This window comes from Gallinula chloropus, assembly GCF_964237585.1.
Source record: "Gallinula chloropus genome assembly, chromosome: Z".
Classification (NCBI taxonomy): domain Eukaryota; kingdom Metazoa; phylum Chordata; class Aves; order Gruiformes; family Rallidae; genus Gallinula; species Gallinula chloropus.
In genome coordinates, this window is record NC_140089.1 from 61,526,699 (window position 1) to 61,551,373 (window position 24,675).

General features: G+C 40.0%; 1 protein-coding gene across 1 annotated transcript in view; it reads left to right on the forward strand.

The window, feature by feature from the left end:
- Nucleotides 1-304: 304 nt before the first annotated feature.
- The window catches only part of FCHO2 (FCH and mu domain containing endocytic adaptor 2), a gene marked incomplete at its 3' end in the record, with an annotated part of 82,406 nt that continues 58,035 nt past the window's right edge, over nt 305-24,675 (forward strand). Inside the window, exons 1-6 of the mRNA XM_084278492.1 lie at nt 305-416; nt 11,972-12,063; nt 15,121-15,195; nt 17,361-17,502; nt 17,587-17,739; nt 23,963-24,067. Of these exons, the coding sequence (XP_084134618.1) occupies nt 384-416; nt 11,972-12,063; nt 15,121-15,195; nt 17,361-17,502; nt 17,587-17,739; nt 23,963-24,067 (600 nt within the window). The 5' untranslated portion in view covers nt 305-383. The remainder of the gene's footprint in view (nt 417-11,971; nt 12,064-15,120; nt 15,196-17,360; nt 17,503-17,586; nt 17,740-23,962; nt 24,068-24,675) is intronic.

Genomic DNA, 24,675 nt, shown 5'->3' on the forward strand with positions numbered 1-24,675 from the left:
GGGCGGCACCTCGCCGTTCGCCGCGGGTTGGCGTTGCCTGACCGCGCGTTCCCGCCTCGGGCAGCGGGCGGCTCCCGGCCCGGCCTGGTACGACGAGTGACACTGCCGTGACAGGCTCCGCGGCTGCGGAGCTTCTGCGCATGCTCCTCCACGGGCGGGGAGGGCGGGGGAGCGGACACGCGCCACACGCCTGCGCATGAGTAGGGCTGCTGGCTGTGGCTGTGCGCATGCGCAGAGTGTCTGGGGGGGGTGGTAAAGCTGTGTGAGGAGGCGGGTGCGCCTTAACGGGAAGGGCGGCGCGTCGTGGCGGCGCCCGTTTCCTCCGTGGAGTCTCGGTGGCTGGGGCAGGGCTCACCGGTGGTCGGAGCGACGGTGACGGCGTGATGATGATGGCGTACTTCGTGGAGAGCTTTTGGGTATGGAAGCGCCGCGGGTCGGTTCCGCCGCGCCGCGTGTGGGACGGCCAGGGCACGGCACGGTGCAGCCGGGATCCCCTCTGAGGGAGCAGTCGCGGCTCTTACTCCACCCCCGGGACTGGGTCGGGGCCTTGTCGCTGGGGGCGCGTTGGTGGTCGCCGCCACCCCCTGCGCTCGCCGCGGGTCGCTTCGGCCCTTCTTGGCCGTGGGGGAAGCGGGGTACCTGCCTGCGCCGCTGCCGCCCTCGCCTGGGAAGCCTGCGGGACGGGGGCGAAGGGGTGCGAGGGGACGACCGCCCTCTGCTTCTGCCCGGCCCTTCGCCTCGAGCGGTGCTCGGTGGTCCACTGGGGAGAGGCGACGGGGGAGAGGGATTGCTTGTCGCCGTGGGGCCGCTGGGATAAGGGGTGCGCGGACAGGAGGGGGAGCCCCAGTGCTCGGGGGTCTTGCTCTCGCAGGCGCCGTGGTGCCTGGATGTGGCTTGGGCTGCAGTCCGGTCTCCCTTCCTTAGTCGCCTCCCTAGACAATGCAGGCTTTGGGGGCGAGTGATACCGATGTAAGAGCTTAACAGTTGTATCACGCAAAGACAAAGCTGCTCCCCTTGGGGCTTTATGCTTTTGTACGGACAAGTTGCCTCTGCGTGTCAGAAAGTACACCCCGAACAGTGGCCAGCTGGGGAAGCAACAGGCTCTCTCCAGTCTGTGTTAGCAACACAACACGTTAGTCATCTCTGTGCAGATATATGCCTTTCTCAGGGAGTAGATTTAGAGAAAAGACATTAATATATGGATTTAGGTGATTACTGAGCTTCGCATGAAATCAAACTTGGGTTTATTGTGGCTGTAGGTGGTCTGAAAGATTGAAATGTTCTTGTCATCATTGGGCTGTTTACAGCATTGATGCTTCTTTGCTGCATGTTTGATTTTTGGAGTGAATCTTTACCATCTAATAGGGGAAACACACAGTTGTTTGTGGAGACTGCAGGGGGGAAAAAAAGGGTGGGGGTATCTTTTTAGATGTCTTTATAAGCAACAGGTTTCATCAATGTTTGGGGAACCTAATTTTACAAATACAGTATATTATTTTGTAATATAAAGCATAGCTCAAGCCAAGTTGCATGTTTTCTTTGCAGCATTATGTTTCAGTTTGACTCCAGGTTTTTGATATAATACTAAAATTTAATGAGATGAGATATTATATTTGCTCTCTTGGAATATGGATCTGCTTAATTTGAAGCCTTGTTGTGGGAGATCAGTATTGAATTAATGTGTGAAAAGTTTTTCTTTCATAGAAGTGGTATTTCAATAGATAGAAAACATTGTATTTTCATTAGAAAACTTACTATCTACTCCTAAAAAGCAAAGGAAAGCAGATTTATTAAAGTAAAATAGAAGTATTTTAGTCAGGTACCTTGACTAAAGTAAAACTCTTCTATTTAACTGTTATGTACTATGTTATGTTTGTTTAATTGTTAGACTGATCAGTGGTATTTTATTTTGTTAGTAAGTCAGTTTGTTAAATCAGTGAAGGTAGCAGGCCATTCCATACATTCTGTTTGCATGTCTGTCTCTTCACAAATCCTACTAGTAAATATGAGGTAGTAGACATCTACACACAGTTCACATTCTCTCTTTCGGCTCTACAGGGTCTCTGCCTTACAGCTCTGTTGGCAAAACACCTAGTGTGGGTCAGTAGTGAGTGCCAGGAGAAAGAGGCTTTTTTGGGGGGGAGGTGGGTGGTGGGGGTGGAATTAGATGATCTTTCAAGGTCATTTCCAACTCTTAATATTCTGTGATTCTATTGGTGCAAGTTTTTCTCTGACCTCCAGAAATGACATAAAGTAGTACAGGGAGTGTATTACTCCTGTTGGTCTTGCAGTTACAACAGAGATAATCTAGGGTCTTAAACATGACTGAGAAACACTTATAATAGCATGGACAGGGTTTTATTTTGTGTAGAGGTAAAATAAAAATGAACAGGGACTGCTGCTGCTTTGCTGTTATGTTTCAAGATTAACTGTAATGCCTAAATATGATGGATATTTTGGCACTGGGAAAGTATTGAGTTTCTATGTATCCCCAGAACCAAGCATAAATTATGGGCTTGTGAGTTTTGAATCATTAGGCTTCTCCATGTCTGCGAACCTTCATAAAAGGTTATTGTTCAGGATTGTTACTGAAGTGCTTTGGAGGACTTGGGATTCCATCTGTATATGCTTTGAAATGTGGTGAGAAATTTAGAATGGAAATTGGAAGATTGCTGTTAGAATCCACTGAATGCACACTGACCAAAAATAACGAAGAGAAGTCTGAGTAGAAAGAAAGGTGGTGTTGTATAAATCTGTAGAAGAATTTCTTGCTTTTGCCTTGGCGTTCTTGGTTACACCAGGCAAAATGTTTTTGTCACCTATGGAGCAGGGTAACTATACTTTCTATAGCACTGAGATGAGTATGAATTCAAAAAAACAATTAATTTAACTGCTTTATGTGCATCCTGCCATTAGTTTGCAGCAGGAACTATGCATTGGAAAAGGAAGCCTAGATCTGGAACTGTAGGGTGCTCTCTCCTGACTTGGTAATTTCCTGTAACTGATACAAAAAGCATTCAGAAACTTGAAGGACTTATCTGATTTCTTCTAAAGAAGGGAGTGACATGTATATTTAGGCTGCTGTCTTTCAAGAACTTCCTAAAAATGCTCATGTAAGCAAAGCATCTCAACTTCTTTATTGTAATGGCCTCGAAGCTTATCATGAGACTTTCATCTTGTACCACCTTTAAAAGTGTTTGAATATCTGTAATTCCCTTGCCCCCTTTTTGGGGGGTTGTTTTTTCTTTTTAAGAATTAAAAGTTGATGTTTTATGGGCCTGCCAGCTGACTGCTTCTAAGGTCACTGAGAGATAAACATGACTGGTTTTATGATGTATAAAGCTGAAATACAGAGACACGTACTGTCACTTGAGAAATGTAGGGGTCCGCTAATGAGCGCAGCACTCTGGGAGCAGCAGTTTTCAAAGTCAGTGTGATACAGTTACTTTTTTGTGGTATCAAAAAATTACGAACTGGTAGTACAGGCTATAAATGGCTTTGATTCTTATGACTGAGTTTCAGGCATTCAAGTCACGCGGCCAAACATTCCCAACTCCTAATTAGGATGTTGTCATAAAACATTGGGTGCTTGCTGCTATGTATGTGCTACATCAAAACAGTGATGTAATTTAAAGGGAGCACTGTGATAAGTTATTTTCATTATATATGGCTGCATTTTGTTTACTTTGAATGCATCCATTCTGGCACAGTAGAATAAAAATAATTCATTATCATTGATTTACTGTTTTCTTAGCACTGATAGGAAGTGTTGCATAAGTTTTGACATTGTATTTAAAGTTATTTGTGCACGTGATACTTTTGTTAATTCTAAGTCTGAACTATGTCAAGTCAACAAAAATAAGCCTCTTCTAACCCGGCCAGTGTTTGTTTATTAATTGTTTTAAGTTATTTTTATTAAACTGCCGGACATTCAATGCACAGCTGAAACTGGTCTCTGTGTTTGGTAACTCTAGGAGTTCTGGGATGTGAAGATGTGTTTAAATTTGCGTTGAAAAATTCCTTTTTTTTTCTTTTTTTTTTTTAATCACTTGTGTTACCTGTAGTTCTTGAGAATGGCTGTGAGGAGTATTCCTTTGTTTTCAAGAGCTTTTGTAACCTGTAGGAGCTGGCAGTGTCCGGGGTTAATAATCTTAGCTTCATGAAAAGAGGCTTCCTCTACTATGTCTTGTCTTACACATTTATGAGTGACACTGAGGCTTGTCACGCTTCCATCTGGACTTCCATTCATGTGTTTACACAGTGCAACTCTTCTGCTTGGCATTCAGTTAGATGCTCAGTTTCAGGAGAACTGTTGTGCAATACTTGCTTAATCTCCTCCTTCTGCATGTGTATATTCAACATGAGTTGGCAACTTTCCAATTTTTTGGTTGAAAAAATATTTTTAATTATCTAGATAGGGGAAAAAATATCTGCCCTTCCTCATATGCGTACAACTTCTCTGGAATTGATCTTTAATTTACTGAAGGAGGAAGAAGGAAATTGAAATTGCTGTCTTGCTTGAAACTTCTCAAAACTTTCGGAACTGAAACGGATACATTGCCTGTGTAAACATCAGGTGACTACTTTTTTCCATGTTTAGAGGATCTCAATTTTCTGAAGTTCTTCCAGACATCATAAAATGAAATTTACTGATAGCTAGCTTTCAAAAATGCAACACTGTAATATTGATTGCAGGGTTATTTTCATGTGTACAGGGCCCCTTACATTAAATAATTGCTTAGGTAGAAAGGATGAAGCACGTGTTACTTATTTGAAACAGAAGCAAAGAGTAACAGTTTAAAGAAAATTACAACAATGGTTTTCAGAGCAGCTAAAACAAGTGTACATAGCCCTGGAGTTGGGAGAAGTCCTATTGCTTATTTAAAGTGTTACCCTTGTATGAGTGAAGGAGAAGTATTTGTCAGTACAAATGGACAAACCACAACAAATACTATATGTTTTTATAAGTTTGTGGGTCAAGGAAAGATTGATTAATATTCGGAACTTTGATTTTAGAATTACAGGACTGAATGCCAAATCTCTATTATTCTGTTGAAGTAAATTTTGTACATTACTTGCTAAGGTAGGGTATCTCTTAAGCTGCATAAATGAAGTCTTGTAGCTGCTGAACAGCTGTACCTACTTGCAGCAAATAGTGAATTTCACCTACATGAGGGAGTTTTGTTCCCTCACCTCCCATTAGTGGATTGTCTGCAATTATTACTTGGCATATCAGTACAACTCTGGAATTTTCTTGATACTTTTTCTTTTTTTACCAAGAAGACTCTGATGCCATTATGATTTATCTTGTATTAGGATTCTCTGTTGTTCAGAGGTGTAGTTTTCCCACAAAATCTGACATGGCAATAATACAGGTGTAAAACTAGTCATAGGGCGCTTTCTCTGGACCTGACCTGGACAGGAGGTGAAGGATACAAACTATTCTCAAAAATTGAAGTGATTCTATTTCTCACATTCATTCCTCTCTAAGCTTTTCCTCTTAAACAGTTGTCTAACAAGGTGAGGAGGCATTGGCAGTATTTAACTGATATGTTTGCCAAAGGCAGTTGTAAGGTTTAACTAGGATTTGGAAACTTAATTTGGAGGTTATTCAGTTTTCATTTTACGATGGTTAGTACTCTAGGGACCTAAACTTATTTTATAGTTAAAAAGGAATTTTGTAGTTAGGTTTAAGTACCGCTTCCAAATGCTGCAGTATGAATATTTGTCTGCCTGTTACCTGGAAAATAAGTTGTCCTTTTAGTAGACTACTTTAAAAAGAATAATGTGTAACCAAAAGTACAGTTTTCTCAGTGTCTTCTGTTTCTTATCTCTAATGTGGTGATGTGGTCATGTTTAAAGTGTTGAAGGAATGATGGTACATGCTTAATCACTGCTAATGCAAGTTCTAAAAGCATAGTTAGTAATTACAGTAATTCACTTACTGTCAAATGTTTATTTGCTGAATGTAGTTAGAAAAAAGTCAATTTTTGTCTGAATTTCTCTCATCAAGATTCTAAAGTTTGACCAAAATAAAAATGTATTCAAGAACTGTATAGGCCTTTTATTGTCTCATATGCTTAGTCTTGCTGTGAAAACAGTGTTTGCAGCTGTCCTTCTCATGCTAGCCTAAGAAGTAGTATGTATCTGGGCCCCATTCCCAGTTATGGGAGTTTCAGGATCACCTTAGTAATTGAGAAAGATTTGTTTATATTGAGGAAAAAGCACTATAGTCATAGAATATGAGGTTAGAAGGGATCTTAAGGACCATCTGGTCCATTCTTTCTTGTCAAAAGCATGGTCTAGACAAGATGGCCCAGCACCCCATCCAGCTGAATTTTCAGTGACTGATGTTGAGGAAGTCACCAATTGTATTCTGGGGAGATTATTCCAAAGGCTGATTGTTCTCGCCTGTGAAAAATTTTCCTCTTGTGCCCGATCAAAACATCCCCAGGAACAACTTGTACCCATCACTACTCTTTTTTTTCCATATGAACCCTTGTAAATAGGGAGTCTCCATCTTCTCTGGAGCAATCTGTTAAGTACTAGAGCATGGTGATGAAGTCTCCCCTAAGCTCTCTTTTCTCAAAGTTGAACAAACACAGTTTGCTCGGTCTTTCCTCATGTGGCAGGCTTCCCTGTCCTCTGATCATACTGGTGACCCTTCTCTGGACCCTCTCTAGCCTGTCAGTTCTGTGTAGCAGGGATCAAAAGTGAACACAGTATTGCAGGTGTGGTCTGACAAGTACTGAGTGGGTGGTGATGGCCTTGTTGGTGTAACCCAGCATCAAGTTGGCTTTCTTTGCCACCACAGCACACTGTTCACTCATACTGAGCTTGCTGTCCACAAGGTCTCCTTCCACAGAGCTGCTCTTCAGCTGGATGGTTCCCAGCCTGTGCTGTACTCCTTCCTGGGTTATGTTTTCACAGGTGCAAGACCTTGCACTTGTTGAACTTGTTAGCCTACTCTTCCAGCCTATCCAGATCTTCCTGCAGGGTTGCACTCCCCAAGTGTCCACTTCCCCACTTAGTTTGGTATCATCATCCCGTCATCCAGATCACTTATGAAGGCATTAATCAGTGTTGGGCCCAGTATCAATCCCCGAGGGACATCACTTGTGACAGGTTCCCAGTTCAAAAATGCAATTTACTCCCACCCTCTGGGTGCCACCCGCCAGCCCGTTCCTCACCCAGCATACAGACGACTTGTCTAAACCACAACACACCGGAGTCTCTGGGATGAAACCGTGGGGAACTGTGTATCAAAAGCCTTCGAGAAATCTAAGTAGGCAGTGTCCTCCACCTCTTGACCTACAACAACTGAGCAGGTTACATTGTTGTAGAAAGTGATCAGGTTTATCAAGCATGATGTGCTGGCGGTACCTAATCATGCGCTTCATTTGACTTGTGATAGCCCCCAGGAGGATTTGTTCTATAGCTTCCCCAGGTACTGCATTAGGACTGTTGGGCCTATGATTTCCTGGATCCTCCTTAAAGCCCTTTTAGATAAGGGTTACATTAGCTCCAGTCTTCTGGGGTATCTCCTGATCTCCGCAACTTTTCCAAGGTTGAGAGCAGTCTTTCAATTATTTCAGCCAGCTTTCTTAACACCCCCAGGTGGATATTGTCAGGGCTCATTTATTTGTAAGGGTCAGACTCCTGTAGCAGTTCACATACCAACCCTTCTTTCGCTGATGGTGGGTCCATGTTTGCATCAACGTGGACTTTTGCTCTCAAAGGCTGACACACAACAGTGCTGGTAAACACAGAGATGAAGAAAGTATTTGTAAACATCTGCATTTTCAGTGTTGTTGGTAACTAATTTGCCACCGCTGTTTAACAGTGGTCCAATGCTTTCCTTCTCTTTCTGCTTTTTTCTACATATCTGAAGAATCCTTTCTTGTAGTTTGAGATCTCTGGCCAATTTCAATTCTAGTAGAGTAATTGAGACTAATAAACTTTTTACACTAATAGATATTAATGTTGAACAGTTCTAGTCCAAAGCAGACAGAGCTTGCACTTATACAGTGTCATTAGAAACGTAGTAAATAAATACTGCTGCAGATTGCCTATAAATTTCTGGCTACTTTACCAAATATGGGTTTTAAATTTGGAATCATCTCTATATGCAACAAACTCACTCTTAAAAAGTTTCGAAGTCTGCTCAGTAAACAGAGTTCCTGAAATCTGTTTCCTGTTATGCACAAGTTGTGGAAATGCTGAATTCTGACTTCACGTTTGCTGACAGGGTTATTCTCGTTTCCATGAGAAAATAATGGCAGTTAGTTCTTGATGAAGGGAAATGGAAGGACTCTCTGCCCTCGCTTTCTCTGACAATTTGTCGTGTCTGCAAAGTTGGTCAGTAATGCCCCATTGCCGGGTTATTTAAATGAACTGCTTGCTTGTATTTGAAGTTTTGCTTCCTCTTATGGTTTACTGTCAGGAGATATCTATATTATGTAAATAAAAGAGCTCTTTTATGGCAGTGTAAAATGAGAAACTTCCAACAAGAACACCAGCTTCAGAATAGTTTTGTTAACTGTAGCAAGCAAGGAGAAAACCACTAATGAACTTCAGAGTAATTAAATGAAGCCTATTCAGAGAGGAGACTGCTGACAATTTCTTTATTCTTGTACACAGTTTTACAGTTGCTCGGTGTTGAGTAATGATGGGATCATCGTCAACAGATGGTGTTTTACCTGTGAAATGACATTCAGAATGGTCTTTTAAACTGATCTGGAAGGTTGTTGTTGTTGTATAGAATGTGATGTTACACATGACAACAGAAGTTCCTCTTTCTCCAGGATGCAATTTCTAGAAGAATCTGCATCTGACTTTGCTGTCTGTCACAGCAGTGGATAGTAGTTGCTTCTGAAATGGTCCCATCAGTTCCCTCTTACATGCTGCATTTAGTTATTTTTAAGTGGGAGTTTTGATGATCCCAGCTTTTACTTTTTTTTACACCAGATAGGGAGCAGGTGAAAACACTTGATGAAGAAAAATTGACTAGACAGACAATTCCCATGTACAGAGTTTTATACAATATGTGTGGGGGAGGGGCATTGTTGAGAAAAAAACCTGTGTTGATGTCATGTGCATGTAAGAGGATACATACTTTGTAAATCTAACTACTTTTCCTCTTAGCCACAGCATACATCTGTCATTACCCTAAACACAGAGCCTTAACTTGGATGCTCATTGTGTGAATTATTTGAGCTGTTCTTCATGAAAATAACTGCTGAATGAAGGAGTTGTGGATAGGCTGTATAGCTCTTCCTAAGCAGAAAAAAAGTCTGGTCTCTGCACTGAGATACTGTGCTTAATTTGACATAGGTACACATGTCTCCAAACGTGAGTGGAAGATAATGTAATTTTTAGAATTGTCATCAGGTTAATCATTTAAATGCTCTTGATTATGTAAATGAACAGTTTTGAAGTCTAGATATTTGTGCTTACAGGTAGACTCTGATACTGGTAAGATAGGCTATACTTGGCATGATATTTACAAGTAAAAGCCCGTCTTTTATTTGTGCTAAGCTTAAACCACAAAGGCCCTCAAATCTAGGAGTTTGTTTTGGAGTTGTTGCGTTGTTTGAAACAATATATTTGTCAATATCCTCTTAACCTCTGATAACTATTGATAATGTATAAGAGATGTACATTTCAGGCTTTTTTGTTTATAAGGAAAATATCTTTTCTGTCTCACTGTTGTGATTCCTGCTATTCAATGTGAAGACAGGAACAGGAATAGGACTGACTAGAAAATGTAACTTAAGGGGGAAAATGAGTTCTGTTGCAATAATCTTCAGTTACAGTTAGGGAATGAGATGATGGTGGAAATTGGTTGCTCTGGCTCATTCCTTTCTCCAAAAGCTTCCAAAGTTACATTTCTGATAGACTATCAGCCATCAGGAAGGCTGCAGCCAGAGGCTGGGTCATGGCTATGCTGCCCTTCCTGTATTTCTAAAGTGGCAGGAGCTTCAGCATAGAAGAGTCCCCATTAAAGCTTCCATTATGAAAAGTTGCATTTAAAAGTGTAGAAGCAGTCTGTGTTGAGCGTATTTTCATCAATATAGCTTAGGTAGAAGAAACACTGTAAGAAGGAACATTTCATACAGGAGAATTTTATTAGTTGTTCTGAGAAATACCTAATTTTTATTTGTTAAATGTGTATTTCCAAATTTTGTTGCAGTAACTTTAGTTAAGAATTTTATTCTGTATTCTAATCGAAAGTATTGGTGAGGTCTTAATTTATAGAGTTATCTGGTGCTTATGTATTATGGTGGTATTCAGGGTTTATATTGAGTAAATACAGAAAGTTAATAAGTTGCCTAATAGCACACCAGTAGTTAAGATTATTGTGGGCTTCAAACTAAAATGCGAATGGTTAGAGAGGAATGAAAGGGGAGTGAAATTTAGACTGGTAGTTAAGGACTAAGACAACATTTTTGAAAATACATTTCCTAGTACTTGGTGCTCTTATCCTTTTATTCTTGACACTTCTAAAAGCCTTGCTGTGTACCTAGTCCTTTTAGTGTCTGCTGTATTTTCCTGTATTTGGTTTAGTTCTGCTTATACTTTTCACACACTTTTCTGTAATTGTACATACACTAGGCTGATGCAGATGAACTCTGTCAGGTACAAAGTAGTGCAGCTTTAGGAACTGTGATTATTATAGGTGTTTTCTTCTTCCTGCCAGTAATCTCAATCAATTTGCCTTCAGGCACCTGTTATTTGTAAATTTATGTGTCTATGCATGGTGTCCTTTAAGGCAAATTGCCATATTATTGATTAGACAGAGGCATTATCTAGTGCAATTAACACTTCACAGAAGTGGATCTACTACTGTGGCTGCTGCAGAGTTCCTAAACTGGCAGATTCCTGCCTGCCTTCTCCTTGCTCCCACCTCTTCTGCTGAGCAATGGAGCTGTTTGTGTCCTCATAGTGATCTGGATCACTGATCTTTATTTCTGTTTGCCAGCTATTTTATTTCCCTCATTAGTTGTACCTTATGGCTGCACAGACTGTCTTTCCAGAACAAAAAGGATGGAAATATTTGGAGGGCTGTATGACAAATCCTGTGCTCCTCTCATAGGAGATGTAGAGGTGCTGTTGCAAAAAGTCTGCTTCCCATCCTTCTTTCCCTTCCACTCTGAACATAGATGCGGCCTTCCTGAAGGCATGCTTCTGTGTCTTTTGTAGCAGCAGCATTATGGATCTGAAGCTTTTGGAAGGGAGGGGAGAATAAATAGTTTGACAGGAAAACTTCTGCTATAACAGCACTGTTATGCTGTGCCTTGCCTTCCTTTCGTTTCTATTGTTGCGTTCTCCTGTCGAGGGGAAGTTCACCATAGTGCCAGAGGTGATAAGCTGACTGAGTTTACTCAATCAGTGCTTAGGGAAGTGTCTTGGTTTTAATGGTGAGGTATGCATTATGCACTGGAAAATGGTTTGTTTTAAAATTGAACTTAAGAATAGACAAAGGGAAGCTACCTATGAGAAGGAAGAGATAAGTGGGTTTATAAATACATATTTTTTTTTACCAGTTTTACAAAAAAAATAAAAGGGGAAGATACATGAAATGTGATCCCAAAGTTTGAACTTCAGTTCATGGAAACTAATGAAATATATGATAGAATTAAGAAAGAGATTACAATATTAAGGATGTGTTTAAGAAGATGAGGAGTGAAAGAATACAAGACTTCTAGCAGTCTCAAAAAGAAATAGCTTTGAATATGGCCAAGAAATGTGTAATTTGCTGTAATTTGAAGGGTAGTAGCTGATGAGTTTAGCTTGTTTTACTTCTAGCAGGTTAAAGAGAACTGATAACAATCAATAAAAAGCTGAAGCATTAGAAATCATTCACATAATGGAAATTCAACAGTTATTAAAATAGAGATCCTGTACTTTGTTTTGTAATTGCTTTAACATGTTGTGTTTCTTAGTTTACTTTCTTGTTATTAATCTTTAGGGGGAAAGGAACAATGGCTTTGATGTCCTCTATCACAACATGAAACACGGACATTTGTCAACAAAAGACTTAGCAGACTTTATAAGAGAAAGGTTGGTAATCTTGGCTTTTTAATATACTGTTTGTGGGCTTTATTTAATTTTACTATGTTTTGTGTATTTTGCATGTTACTGTTAAAATCAAAGAGCATTTAAAAATGTCTTATATCCTGCAAGAATGTCTAGGTTTATTACATTCACTTAAAACTGACTAATGACTCTTGAGCATCAATTAATGCCAGACTTATTTTTCAGGTTTGGATTTTAAAAAAGCATAAAAATCTAGAAGTGCCACATTAGATGTCCAGCAGTTTATTTAAACTACTGGAAATTTTTCATATGTTTGGAAGAGAAACAATAGAAAGTAGCAGAAGTTACCAGTCGTTTTGACCGCAGATGTACAACTAGGGTAATAGCAGCTGTTCCTATGGTGTTTTTTTAATTATAGTTTCAGATTAAGGTGTTGATAAGGAAAGGGAGTGATAAGTAGGGACAAGAAAATAATATGGAGAAAACAACACAGTTTCTTCTGTATGGGGTAGGACAGAACTAAAACCAGCAGATGTGACAACTTCCAAAGCAAATAACCTAGTGCTGTTTTCCTCTTCTTTAATAAACTGCTGCTGCTACACTGAACATAAAAACCCTTTCATTCTAGACAAAATTAACCAAATGTCTGTTTCAGAATTTTATCTTAGTTCAGTTATTGACACCAGATGACACATGGAAAAAAACTTGCAAGAGACTGAGTTCCTGTTTCAGTGAAGATTTCTTGCAGTAAAAGCTGCTAAAAAAAATCCTTTATTTTCTGGACTCTTTCATCAAAATTTCAGGTTTGGCCTCAAACAGATCTCAACAAAATGTTTTGTTAGTGTTTGGTTGGGTTTTTTAGATTTCCAGAAAACATAACCACCACAGATTCTGCAGGTACTCAGTTACACTGATGTTTGCATAGTTTCAAACTGAATTGGAGAAAATGACAAAAATCTTTCCACTGAGCCCTGTGATGGGCAGTCAGTGTTGCTCTTTTGTTATTGTAAGCAACTTAAAGTGGTTTAAGATTTTTCTTTCAAAACTTCTTTAAGAACCTTCTGAAATTGCAAAATTGTTTCCTTTGGAAGAAGGAGAATAAATGAACAAACAAAACCACACAGACACACACCCCTCCCCTCCCCCCCCAAAAATTTAAAATGTGTTCATTCATGGTAATATTCCTACAGTCTTTTTGTTCCAACTGGATATCCTTCTTGCTTGTGTTAAGTTAGTCAATACCAATTCAATTTTCACCAATGTTTCACTTTTTCTCAGTTTTATTTTTTAGTATTTGGTAATGGTCAAGTCCTGAAAAACTGAGACAGATGGGTCTGTGATTCCGAAATATATCATCTGAAAGAGTTCATTTTGTGCTGTATAATCTGCTCAATATTGACAAATCTTGTCTAGTGCAGGTTATCTATGTTTCTGTTCAAATATAGATATCTTTGTTCTGTTCTTGACATAGAAATTTTGTTTTTAAAGAAGTGAGTTTAGGCTGCCCCTGCTCTTTGGGTTTTTTCTTTAAATATTGGGAAGATTTTATAGGTGACCTGTCTTATGTTTGTGTGTATTCAATACCTAAATTGGTTGCATGGAAGAAACTACTGTGCTTAGCTAGGAACTGAATAGGTATTGTGTTGGCTTTTCCCCTAAGTTTTCATGCCAGTGTCATAAAAAAGAATCTACTTGATCAGAAGAAACTGGCAGTTCACTTGTTTCCATTTGACTTCTAAATGCTTAACAGATCCCAAGAAAAGACAGATTTTTTCAAATGGATGAAAATTGATTTCCTGAGGCATTAATAAATGTGTCACCAATATGTTGGAGTGCTCTGGGAAGTTATTTAACAGGACAAATGTAAATACTTGTGCCCCACTGGTCAGAAAAAGCATCTTTTGGTTGTGTTTGCAACTGCTGTATATTGATAATGTGTGGTAAATTGTGGCACTCTGGTTTTGTAGAGGTTGCTCAGGTAAGTGTGCTGTAAATTGTTCCAAATAGGAGAGGTGTGGATTTTGGATTAATTCTTCATCTCCTTTATTTTATCTCTCTTGCCTGAATAAAGGTGTTATACAAAAGGAAAGAAATTGCTTCAAGCCTTTGCCTTTTCAATAAAAGGCAATTACAGTAATTACTCAAATCCAGGGTGGTTCTCACTCAAAGTTAACACTGCATATTGAATATTGATTTAAGGTGAAAAATTAAAATATGTGTATTTTTACCTTAGTAACAGGACTATTGATGGGAGAAATGACATGCAGGGAATCACTGCTGTGCTACACTGCCATGGTATTCCATGGCAATTTCCCCAGCAGAGGATCTAAGGAGAAAATCTATGCAGGTCCTTGGATTTTGAATCTTGAAAAGACAAGTATAATTGTGGATTTGAGTGCAGGAAAATATACTGAAATTTATGTAAGGAAGAGATTATCCAAAATAAATCAGAATGCATTGAGACCTTTTACTGTTTTACAAACTGAGATATCACTATGCAAAGCCTTTCAAACAAACAAGGGAACACCCCCACTCACGTGCGCGTCCCCCCCTCTCCCCCCCCCCCCCCCCCCAAAAAAAAAGCCCCACCCAACACCGAAAACCCCCCTTCAAAAAGACTAGGCAAGACCCCTTTTTATTTAATGTGATGGCTCAGAAAGCATTCCTTTTATGTTAATGTTTTTGTTACAAGTGTATGTGATTGTGTTGCTCTGTAAATCATTAGTGTTTAGACAGTGCTAGGCAGGAATTATGTCACTTTGTTCTGACGGTTACAGAAGAATGTTAAAGGCAAAGGTGAATAGTAGAGAGTGTAGGAAAGAAGTTTTCTTTCAGGTCTTGAGTCTCTAGGTGTTACTTGTTTCTGTTCCCTGCAACATTCTGTCACAGAGTTCTTACATTGTATTTTTTAAAATATACTGGTGTGATTTCTTTTCTATATACTTATTGAAGACTCATTAAAATGGAATAATTTTCAGCTAAAGAAAATAGCCCTCTGTATTGCATCTTTAGAATGTCCATTTATCTGTCTTTGAATATCTTCAAAACTTTGATTATGCTTTTCATGGTTTTCTTTGACAGGGCTACAATTGAGGAAACATATTCAAGGTCCATGACAAAACTGGCCAAGTCAGCAAGCAATTACACACAACTTGGGTAAGTAACTATACCTAATAGAAATTCATGGAATTACCAAATGGTAGGGATTGGAAGGAGTATCTGCAGACCATTTAGTCCAACTCACCAGCTGAAACAAGATCACCTAGAGCAGGCTGCACAGGGTCACATCCAGGCAGGTCTTGAATAGTACTTCTGGCTACACATCCAGACTGGGGGCTGAGATGCTGGAGGACAGCCATGCTGAGAGGGAGTTCGGGGTCTTGGTCAATGGCAAGTAAAACATGAGCCAGCAGTGTGCCCAGGCAGCCAGGAGGGCCAGCAGCATCCTGGGATGCCTCAAGCATGGCATTGCCAGCTGGTCCAGGTAGGGGATTCTTCTGCTTTACACTGCACTGGTGTGGTCTCATCTCAAGTGATTTTCGGCACTAGAGTACAAGAGGGACACAAAAATATTGGAGAGTGTCCTGAGGAGGGCAGTGAGGATGGTGAAGGGTCTGGAGGGGAAGCCTTAAGAGGAAAAGCTGAAGTCTTTTTGGTGGCCAGTGATAGAACCCAAGGGAGTGGTATGAAACTGTGACAGGGGAGGTTTAGATTGGGTATTAGGAAGAGGCTCTTTACTGAGAGGGTGGTCAGGCACTGGAACAGGCTTCCTGGGGAAGGGGTCACAGTACTCAGCTTGACTGATTTCAAGAGGTGTCTGGACAATGCACTCTGTCACATGCTCTGACTTGGCTCGCCCTGTGTGGAGCCAGGAGTTGGACTCTGTGATCCTTATGGGTCCCTTCCAACTCAGGGTATTCTGTGAACATCAGCAGAGAAAGAGACTCCACAACCTCTCAGGGCAGCCTGTGGCAGTGTTCTGTGTCCTCAGAGTAAAGAAGTATTTTCACATGGAATTCCCTGTGTTCAAATTTTTGCCTATTGCCCCTTGTCCTGTCACTTTTCACTGTTGAGAAGACTCTAGCCCCTTCCTATAAATGATAATAATTAACTGCATACATGTTAAGAATTAAGTTTGAGTCTGAAAATGTTATTAAGTTCAAGGTAGCGTAACTTTGCCACCGTTAAAAGTGATTGTTAGTTTTTGAACAGCCTTGCAAAATATGCAGTTATGACAAAAAGGACAGTGCAGTTTATTAATTTACAGGTTTTAAAAGAAAAAAACAATGAAACAAACAACCAGACAGTTCCTGTATGTTTCAAGTTGAGTTCTTTTCAGAAATAATAGAGGATGTGCTTCCAATCCTGTCATAATTATTCTGAGGAGAGGAAAAAAAGATCCACAAATGTAGCAGTAAATTTGTTTCTATCGTATCTGCTTTCTGAAGTGTTATCTGTGTCCTTAGAGATGTATGAATGAGAGTTTCCAATAGATTTATTCCGTAGTTTAATTAATATGTCTTTAGAAACTGGAATGCTTTTTGGATGCTTTTTCTCATTAGAAACATTATGCCAATAACTCAGGCCACTTAGATGAGGCTAGAAATATTTTTTATTTATAGTAAATTTGGGGCACTTTCCTCAGTGGATAACTTTATCCCAGTAGTTGCTCTTCAGAGGTTCTCTGTCTGCGTATTGGTGCTTTAAAGGCAATGTATGGTATTGAATTTTCCTCAGCATTAACCAGGAGGTAGAAGTGTAACTTTAGAATAGCTGGAGATGCATTCAGTATAGAAATTTGAATGAGGAATGACCTGTCCCCTGCCTTCCTTTGCCATGTGGCTAATCTGTTAATCAGTAAATCCCTTCTGATGGCAGACCATCTTTGCCAATAATTTTTACCATGTCTTGTGGCAGTGCTGATATAAGACTGCTAAAAACCTAACTAACCAAGTAATTTCTGATTTGTTTTTACTGCTCCAGTATACATCTTAAGCTCCTCTTGTATCATCTTTAAGAATATCACTTGTCATTACTGTGTTGTGATAATAGAGAAGATTAAATTAACTCAGTGTTCTACTCATTAGCGTCAATACGTGTAAAACAAAACATGGAAAAATGAGTAGATATGATTCTGGGTACATTTGAAATATATAGGAGAACTTTAGAACTGTTGTGGGGTTTTTTGTTTATTTCAGGTTTAGGAACAGAAAAACTTCTGTGAACTTATCAAATATACTTTAGCACTATTAAAAAAACAACGTAGTTGACTGAAAGGAAAGTATCCAAATTAACATTACATGTTATTTTCCTCAATCTAGGACATTTGCACCAGTTTGGGATATTTTCAAAACCTCGACTGAAAAACTAGCAAGCTGTCACTTGGATCTTGTGCGGAGATTACAAGAATTAATAAAAGAAGTTCACAAGTACGGGGATGAACAAATCAAAGCTTATAAAAAGGTCATTAATTTTTTTCTTATGCATGTCCAATGACTAGTTAACATTACAGTGGTTTGGTTTTGACAACTATGTGGTATTTGGCAGACTAAAGAAGATGTTTCGGGAACACTGGAGGCAGTGCAAAATATTCAAAGTATCACACAGGCCTTGCAGAAATCAAAGGAAATCTACAATACAAAGTGTGTTGAACAGGAACGTTTGAAAAAGGAAGGAGCAGCACAAAGAGATGTTGATAAGGTAATTCTGTGACATCTTACTTGAATTCATTCTTTTGTCAATCAGTAACACATTCACCTTGAATTAAGTGAAATGCTCAGAGGCCTAAAAGCAGTTGAAAGCAATAGCTGTGGCTCTTTCATAATGTCCATGATGTTTTGAATACCTAGTTGTGTTTTGCTTATACTTCCTTCTTCATCTATTCTAACTGCACAGCAGTTCAATTCTTCTTTCTTCAATATCTGCATCATATGATAATTTTTAGTAGCTTTTAACATGAATTACATATAATTATTTCAGCATCTATTATGTTTTTAGATAAATTTCCTAAGTTAAATATGCAAACACTCAATGCCATTCTTATTGAATTAAGGACTAGGAGGTTTTGTGTTGTTCAGTGATACAATGCAGATAATTACATGTGTATTTGAACTGTTTTCCTCTGAGAAGACGTTAAATTAACACTAATTTCAGTGCAAACTTAAAAGATTCCAATTTCATGGACCAAAACCCTAAAGGATTGCAAAACAGTAGGGGCTGGAAGGAACCATCTATTCCACCCCCTGCTAAAGCAGGATCACCTAGAGCAGATGGCACAGGATTGAATTAAGGTGGGTTTTGAATATCTCCAGGGAAGGACACTCCACAACCTCTCTGGGCAGCCTGTGCCAGTGCTGTGTCACCCTCACAGTGAAGAAGCTTTCCCTCGTGTCAGATGGAAGTTCCTGGGTTCCAGTTTGTGCCTGTTGCCCCTTGACCTGTCGAAGGGCACCACTGAAAAGAGTCTGTTCGCTTACCTCCTTTAGGTATTTACAAGCATTGATGAGAACCCTTGTGTCTTCTCCAGGCTTAACAGACCCAACTGTCTCAGCCTTTCCTTGTATGAGAGATGCTCCAGTCTCCTCATCATCTTTGTAGCCCTCCACTGGACTCCCTGCTGTAGTCTTCTGTCTTGAACTGGGAACCCCACAACTGTACACAGCACTCCAGATATGGTCTCATCAGGGCAGAGTAGGGAGGGAGGATAAATTCCATCAACCTGCTGGCCAGGCTCTTCTGAATGCATTGCAGGATACCATTGGCCTTCTTTGTCACAAGGGCGTGCTGCTGGCTCATGGAGAGCTTGCTGTCCACCCAGAACACCAGATCCTTCTCTGCAGAGCTGCTTCTCAGTAGGTCAATCCCTAACGTGTCCTGGATTATTCCTCCCCAGGTATGGGACCCTACAGTTGGCCTTGTTGAAGTTCATTTGGTTCCTCTCCACCCAACTTTGTAGCCTGCACAGGTGTCACTGAATGATAGTGCTGCCTTCTGGTGTGTTGGTCACGCCTCCCAGTCTTGTATCATCAGCAGACTTGCTGGGGGTACACTCTGTCCTCTTGTCTGGCTCATTGATGAATGTGCTGAGAAGTACTGGACCCAGTACTGACTCCTGGAGCACACCAGTCTCTACAGGTCTCAAACTAGAATCTGTGTCACTTCTTAAGAACCTCTGAGCCGGTTCTCAATCCACCTCACTGTCCACTCATCCAACCCACACTTCCTACAATTGCCTGTGAGGTTGTTATGGAAGGCACTGTCAAAACCCTTGCTCAGGTCAAGGTAGAAAACACCTACTAGTCTCATGTCCTCCACCCAGCCAGTCATACTATCATAGAAGGCTGTCAGATTGGTCAGGCATGATTTCCTCTTGGTGAATCCATTTCAGTTGCCTCATCTGTGTTGTATTCTGTTCTTGTTAGAATGCTCTTGGTGCCTTTTGTACGGCTGTCTTGATGGAGCTGATAGTCAGTTATTGTCGTTTCACTGATGACAAAAATGATCCTGATAACCATGTTCTGATTATTTTATCTTTGAATAAAATCTTGCTTTCTTCCTAGGCTCTGTCTCAAATGACAGTGTTGGATTCTAGATATGAATCAGAAATATGTGGGTTGACAGATGTTTTCCAGCCAGTCTTTTCAAAGTGTAATTTTTTTCTGAATTCTTGTAAATAGATTGAAACTTTTCCATAGGAAAACTTGACTTGAAGGAAAGCTTGTTTTTCATACGTAATGTTGTCCTTGTTCAGCTGGAAACAAAAAATGTTCAGTGTGAACATGAGAAGGGAGAAAGAGGAAACACTATCGGATTAAGGCCTTTCTTTATTCAATCTTCCCTGTATATTTCTGTTTGAACTATTAGGCCATAGTTAACATAGGCTTAGTATGTACTTAAAAATTGCTGCCAGTGGGAGCAGGTAACCATGCCCCATCACATCAGTCATGCCAAACCTATACTTGTAATTTCAGAAACATGGTGACAAAGATTGTATTAATTTATTTTACCTTTGGCAGAGAACAGCACAATTTTTTTTAACACAACTTGAAAAATGTTTTCTGTGAAAATTGCAAAAAACTTTTTTTTTGTCAGTAAACAGGAGGTCTGTACCAGTATACTAAGAGCTTCTAATAGAGTTATTGGGAGAAATAATTTATTGAAAAACTTGAGGAACTATAAGAGACCTTGCAATTTTCAATACATTGAGTTATGTTAACTTGTGTAATAACTTCCTGTTGCTCTCTGGCATATGAACTTCTCTATTTATAGTGACTTGACAAAAAATTCTTGACTTGTCCTTATTCTTTCACTTACTGTAAATTTGCTAAATAGACTTCTAGCAACTGCTGCACCTGAGAATTTTCACATCCTGTTTTCAGAAGAGATTACTCGTTAATCATACAGTGTTCACATGTTTTGTCATTTGCTGATTAGTTGTGTTTTGTGAATGCTTTTCAGCACATAACTCTCAGAATCTGCTCATCATTAAACATGATTACAAGAGACAGAGAATGTTTTGTCAAAATCCTATGCATACAGGTTTCATTTACGTAATGATTTACACAAAAATCCCAACCTAACCACAACGCTTTTTAAAAGTCTCTTAACTTGGCGTTTCCTTCCTTTTCAATGGATAAATCTGGAATCATCTTATTGCAAACCAGTCTTAATTATTTGTAAATCCAAGTGTTCATTGAGCACCTTGTTATTTTGGTGTAGTAAATGGCATTTGGGGAATAAGACTGGACTAAATTGTGTGAATGTGCAAGATTGTGAATCGGGAAGTAAAATTCAGGGCAGTTAACTGATGGGCTGAATACAACCTGTCATGCTCTCCTTTTAATACCTGAAGGATCCACATTCCTCAAAGTGAAGTCTTTTAAGGCTCTGTTATGCTGTATTTAAGAAGACTACATCTGCTTGAGCTTTCTTTGCAACTGGAAAAACGGAACTGTAGCTTTGGTTCCTCTTCATTTGAAGTCCTGGTTGTATTTCCCTAGGTGAACAAGTGCTAACGCTGTACTTTGACTGAAAAATCATGGTTAATTTTTCCCTTGGAAACTTTATTTCAAAGTTACAGGTAGTGGCCAGCTTTAAAAGTCATTGCAAGTGAGAAATGTCCACTTTTACTGTGGAACAGAATAAATTTATTTGAAAAAGAGGAGGAGAGCAATTCATAACTAGAACAAATAGTAACTTCCCAGTTTACTAAGGCTATTAGAATTCAGGAATAGTTTGTAGTTAAAACTGATAGGAAATTTCAGTGAGATAAATTAGACATGTTGAACAAAAGCCAGAAAATATGCTGGTAATCAAGACAATTTTTATTTTCATTGGCTTTTGACTTTGAAAATAATAAGGATATCAAAGGTTTGAAAAACTCCATCTCACGTGTCATGCTATAAAGTTTGAAAATAACTTTTTCTCTACCACAATCACTTCATTCAATTTTGTTCACATAATAGTGGGATATTCTACTGTATTTTGTTTTGTCTTTTAAGTATATTAAATCCCGGAAAGATTATTTTGGTTTATCAGCAACAAAGGAAAAAAAAACCCAAACAAACAACCCCACAAAAAACCTCAAAGAACCAACAACAAGCAATATATTATGAAGCCAAAAAGGGACTCTTAGAAACAACACTTAGTTACATTAGTCTGTCCATCAGTATGTTCTGCATTAACTTCACTTTCAAATATCTCAAACTTTCCTTTGATGTAAAGCTGCTAGTTTTTAATTTCTTCAATCACTTCTAACAGAGACCTCTGCATCCATGTTAGTTTTCACAGAATCGCAAGGTTAGAAAAGACCTTTGAAGATCATCAACTCCAACCATTCCCATCCTATGCTAAACCATATCCCTAAGTACCTCATCTACCCTTTTTTTAAACACATCCAGGGAAGGTGACTCAACCACCTCCCAGGGCAGCCTGTTCCAAGTCCTAACAACTCTTTCAGTAAAAATTTTTTTCTAATATCCAATCTAAATCTGCCCTGGCACAGCTTCATGCCATTTCCCCTTGTCCTATCTGTCACCTGACTGAAGAGACCATCGCCCACCTCTCTACAATCTCCCTTCAGGTAGCTGTAGGTGGTGATAAGGTCTCCCCTCAGCCTCCTCTTCTCTAAGCTAAACAACCCCAGCTCCCTCAGCTGCTCCTCATAGGGTTTGCCCTCCATCCCCTTCACCAGCCTTGTTGCCCTTCTCTGCATTCGCTCCAGGACCTCAATGTCCTTCTTATGTTGAGAATCCCAGAACTGCACACAATACTCGAGGTGTGGCCTCACCAATGCCGAGTACAGGGGCACAATTACCTCCCTAGACCTACTGGCCACACTGTTTTTGATACAAGCCAAGATGTCATTGGCCTTCTTGGCTGCCCGGGCACACTGCGGGCTCATATTCAGCCTGCAGTCAACCAACACCCCCAGGTCCTTGTCTTCCTGACAGCTCTCCAGCCAGTCTCTCCCAAGCCTGTAGCGCTGCATGGGGTTGTTATGTCCCATGTGCAGCACTCTACACTTGGCATTGTTAAACTTCATCCCGTTGGTCTCAGCCCATCGGTCCAGTCTGTTCAGATCCCTCTGAAGAGCCTCCCTATCCTCAGGTAGATCAACACTTCCTCCTAGTTTAGTGTCATCTGCAAACTTACTGAGGGAGCATTCAATCCCTTCATCGAGGTCATTGATAAAGATGTTGAACAAGACGGGACCCAGGACTGAGGCCTGGGGGATGCCACTCATGACCGGCCTCCAGCTGGATTTGGTTCCCTTCACCACCACCCTTTGGGCCCGTCCATCCAGCCAGTTTTTAACCCAGCTGAGGGTCCACCTGTTCAAGGCCAGTGGCAGCCAGTTTCTCAGTCAGAATGCTGTGAGAAACCATGTCAAAGGCTTTACTGAAGTCCAGGTAGACACATCCACAGCCTTCCCCTTGTCCATTAAGCAGGTCACCTTGTCATAGAAGGTGAACAGGTTAGTTTGACAGGATCTGCCTTTTGTAAACCCATGTTGACTAGGCCTGATCCCCTGGCCATCACGCATGTGCTGCATGATACATCCCAAGATGACCCTCTCCATGATCTTCCCCGGGACTGAGGTCAGACTGACAGGCCTGTAGTTCCCCAGATCCTCCTTCCGGCTGTTCTTATATATGGGTGTCACATCTGCCAGCCTCCAGTCGAGTGGAACTTCCCCAGTCTGCCAGGATTTCTGGTAGATGATGGAAAGGGGTTTGGCAAGCACATCTGCCAGCTCTCTCAGCACCTTTGGGTGAATCCCATCTGGCCCCATTGACCTGTTAGTATCTAAGTGGCCAAGTAGGTCACTAATCATTTCCTCCTTAACCATGGGAATTTTCCTATTCCTCCCCTCTCTGTCACCAGTTCCTGAGGATGAGTACTCAGGGAATATCAGTCTTTACTATTATAGACGGAGGTAAAGAAGGAATTAAGGACCTCAGCCTTGTCCTCATCCCTTGTCACTAATGTGGATGGGTTTTTTGGCTTTGACTCTTTCATAATTGCACAAATAGTTGTCTGCTGTGTGTTCCAACCTTACTGTCTTCCTGTTTTTCTGTTGCAGATCTAAATATTTGACAAGACCTAGTTTAGTTAATTCAGCAATACAAATCTAATTAGAAAAATAAGTACATAGTGAATTAGTCATAGTAGATAAGGGGAAGGCATTTAAATGAAGTAATTGCTTTGTTACTTTTTTTGTGGTTTATGTATAGCTTTAAATAGAAATCTCTAATGGCTTGTATCAGTTATTTGGTGGTGAAATTTGTAATGGTACTTCACTACTTTGATATGCCCTGAATACTTTTTTATAGGGCATCTGAGGTTTTCTTTTAACAGTGGTTTTAAAAACCTTGTTTTAGATTGTATGTGTGATATTTGACACTTTTGTACTGACCTACAGGCAGCAGTTAAATCAAAAAAAGCTACGGATACTTATAAACTGTATGTGGAGAAATACGCTGCGTTTAAAACTGAGTTTGAACAGAAAATGACAGAAACTGCACAGGTGAGTGTTATATGAAATGAGTTGCTTTGATATGTGCTATTTTATCCCTGAAAACACCTGAAATCAAAGCTTTTGAAAAATTGGTTCAAGGCAGAGTGATCTCCTTTGGAAATTGATGTGAACAATAACGTCAGAAGTAATATCTTTGAAAGGCAAACACTGACCATGTATGTTATGATAGCACTGTCCTGGAATGACACAGTTGAACACTAGTACTCTAGAAGGACTTTTTGAAGAAAGTTTTAGGAAGAAAAGAAAAACTAACTTCTGGAAGGATTATAGATGCATTGTGATTGTGGGAAATCATATGAATCATACTGGAATCCATTATGCCTTTTTTATTCTCATTCTAGCTAAACTCTCTAGTTAGCTTGTTAAAGTGTCTGCAGAGCAGTTACCCATGGTTGTGAAAAGTCTTTACATTTGTTCAAGTTTCTGGGGCTTTTTTAAAGAAATTTAATCTGTATTCCAGAGGGTGTTGTTCTCTTTATGATTGCATATGCAGCTTCTTGTTATGTTCTTAAGTTTCTTTTTTTGAATCTGTTGATAACAGACTTTTTTCTACTGCCCCAGATTTCAAAAAGCAAACTTTATCAATTCTCCTTTAG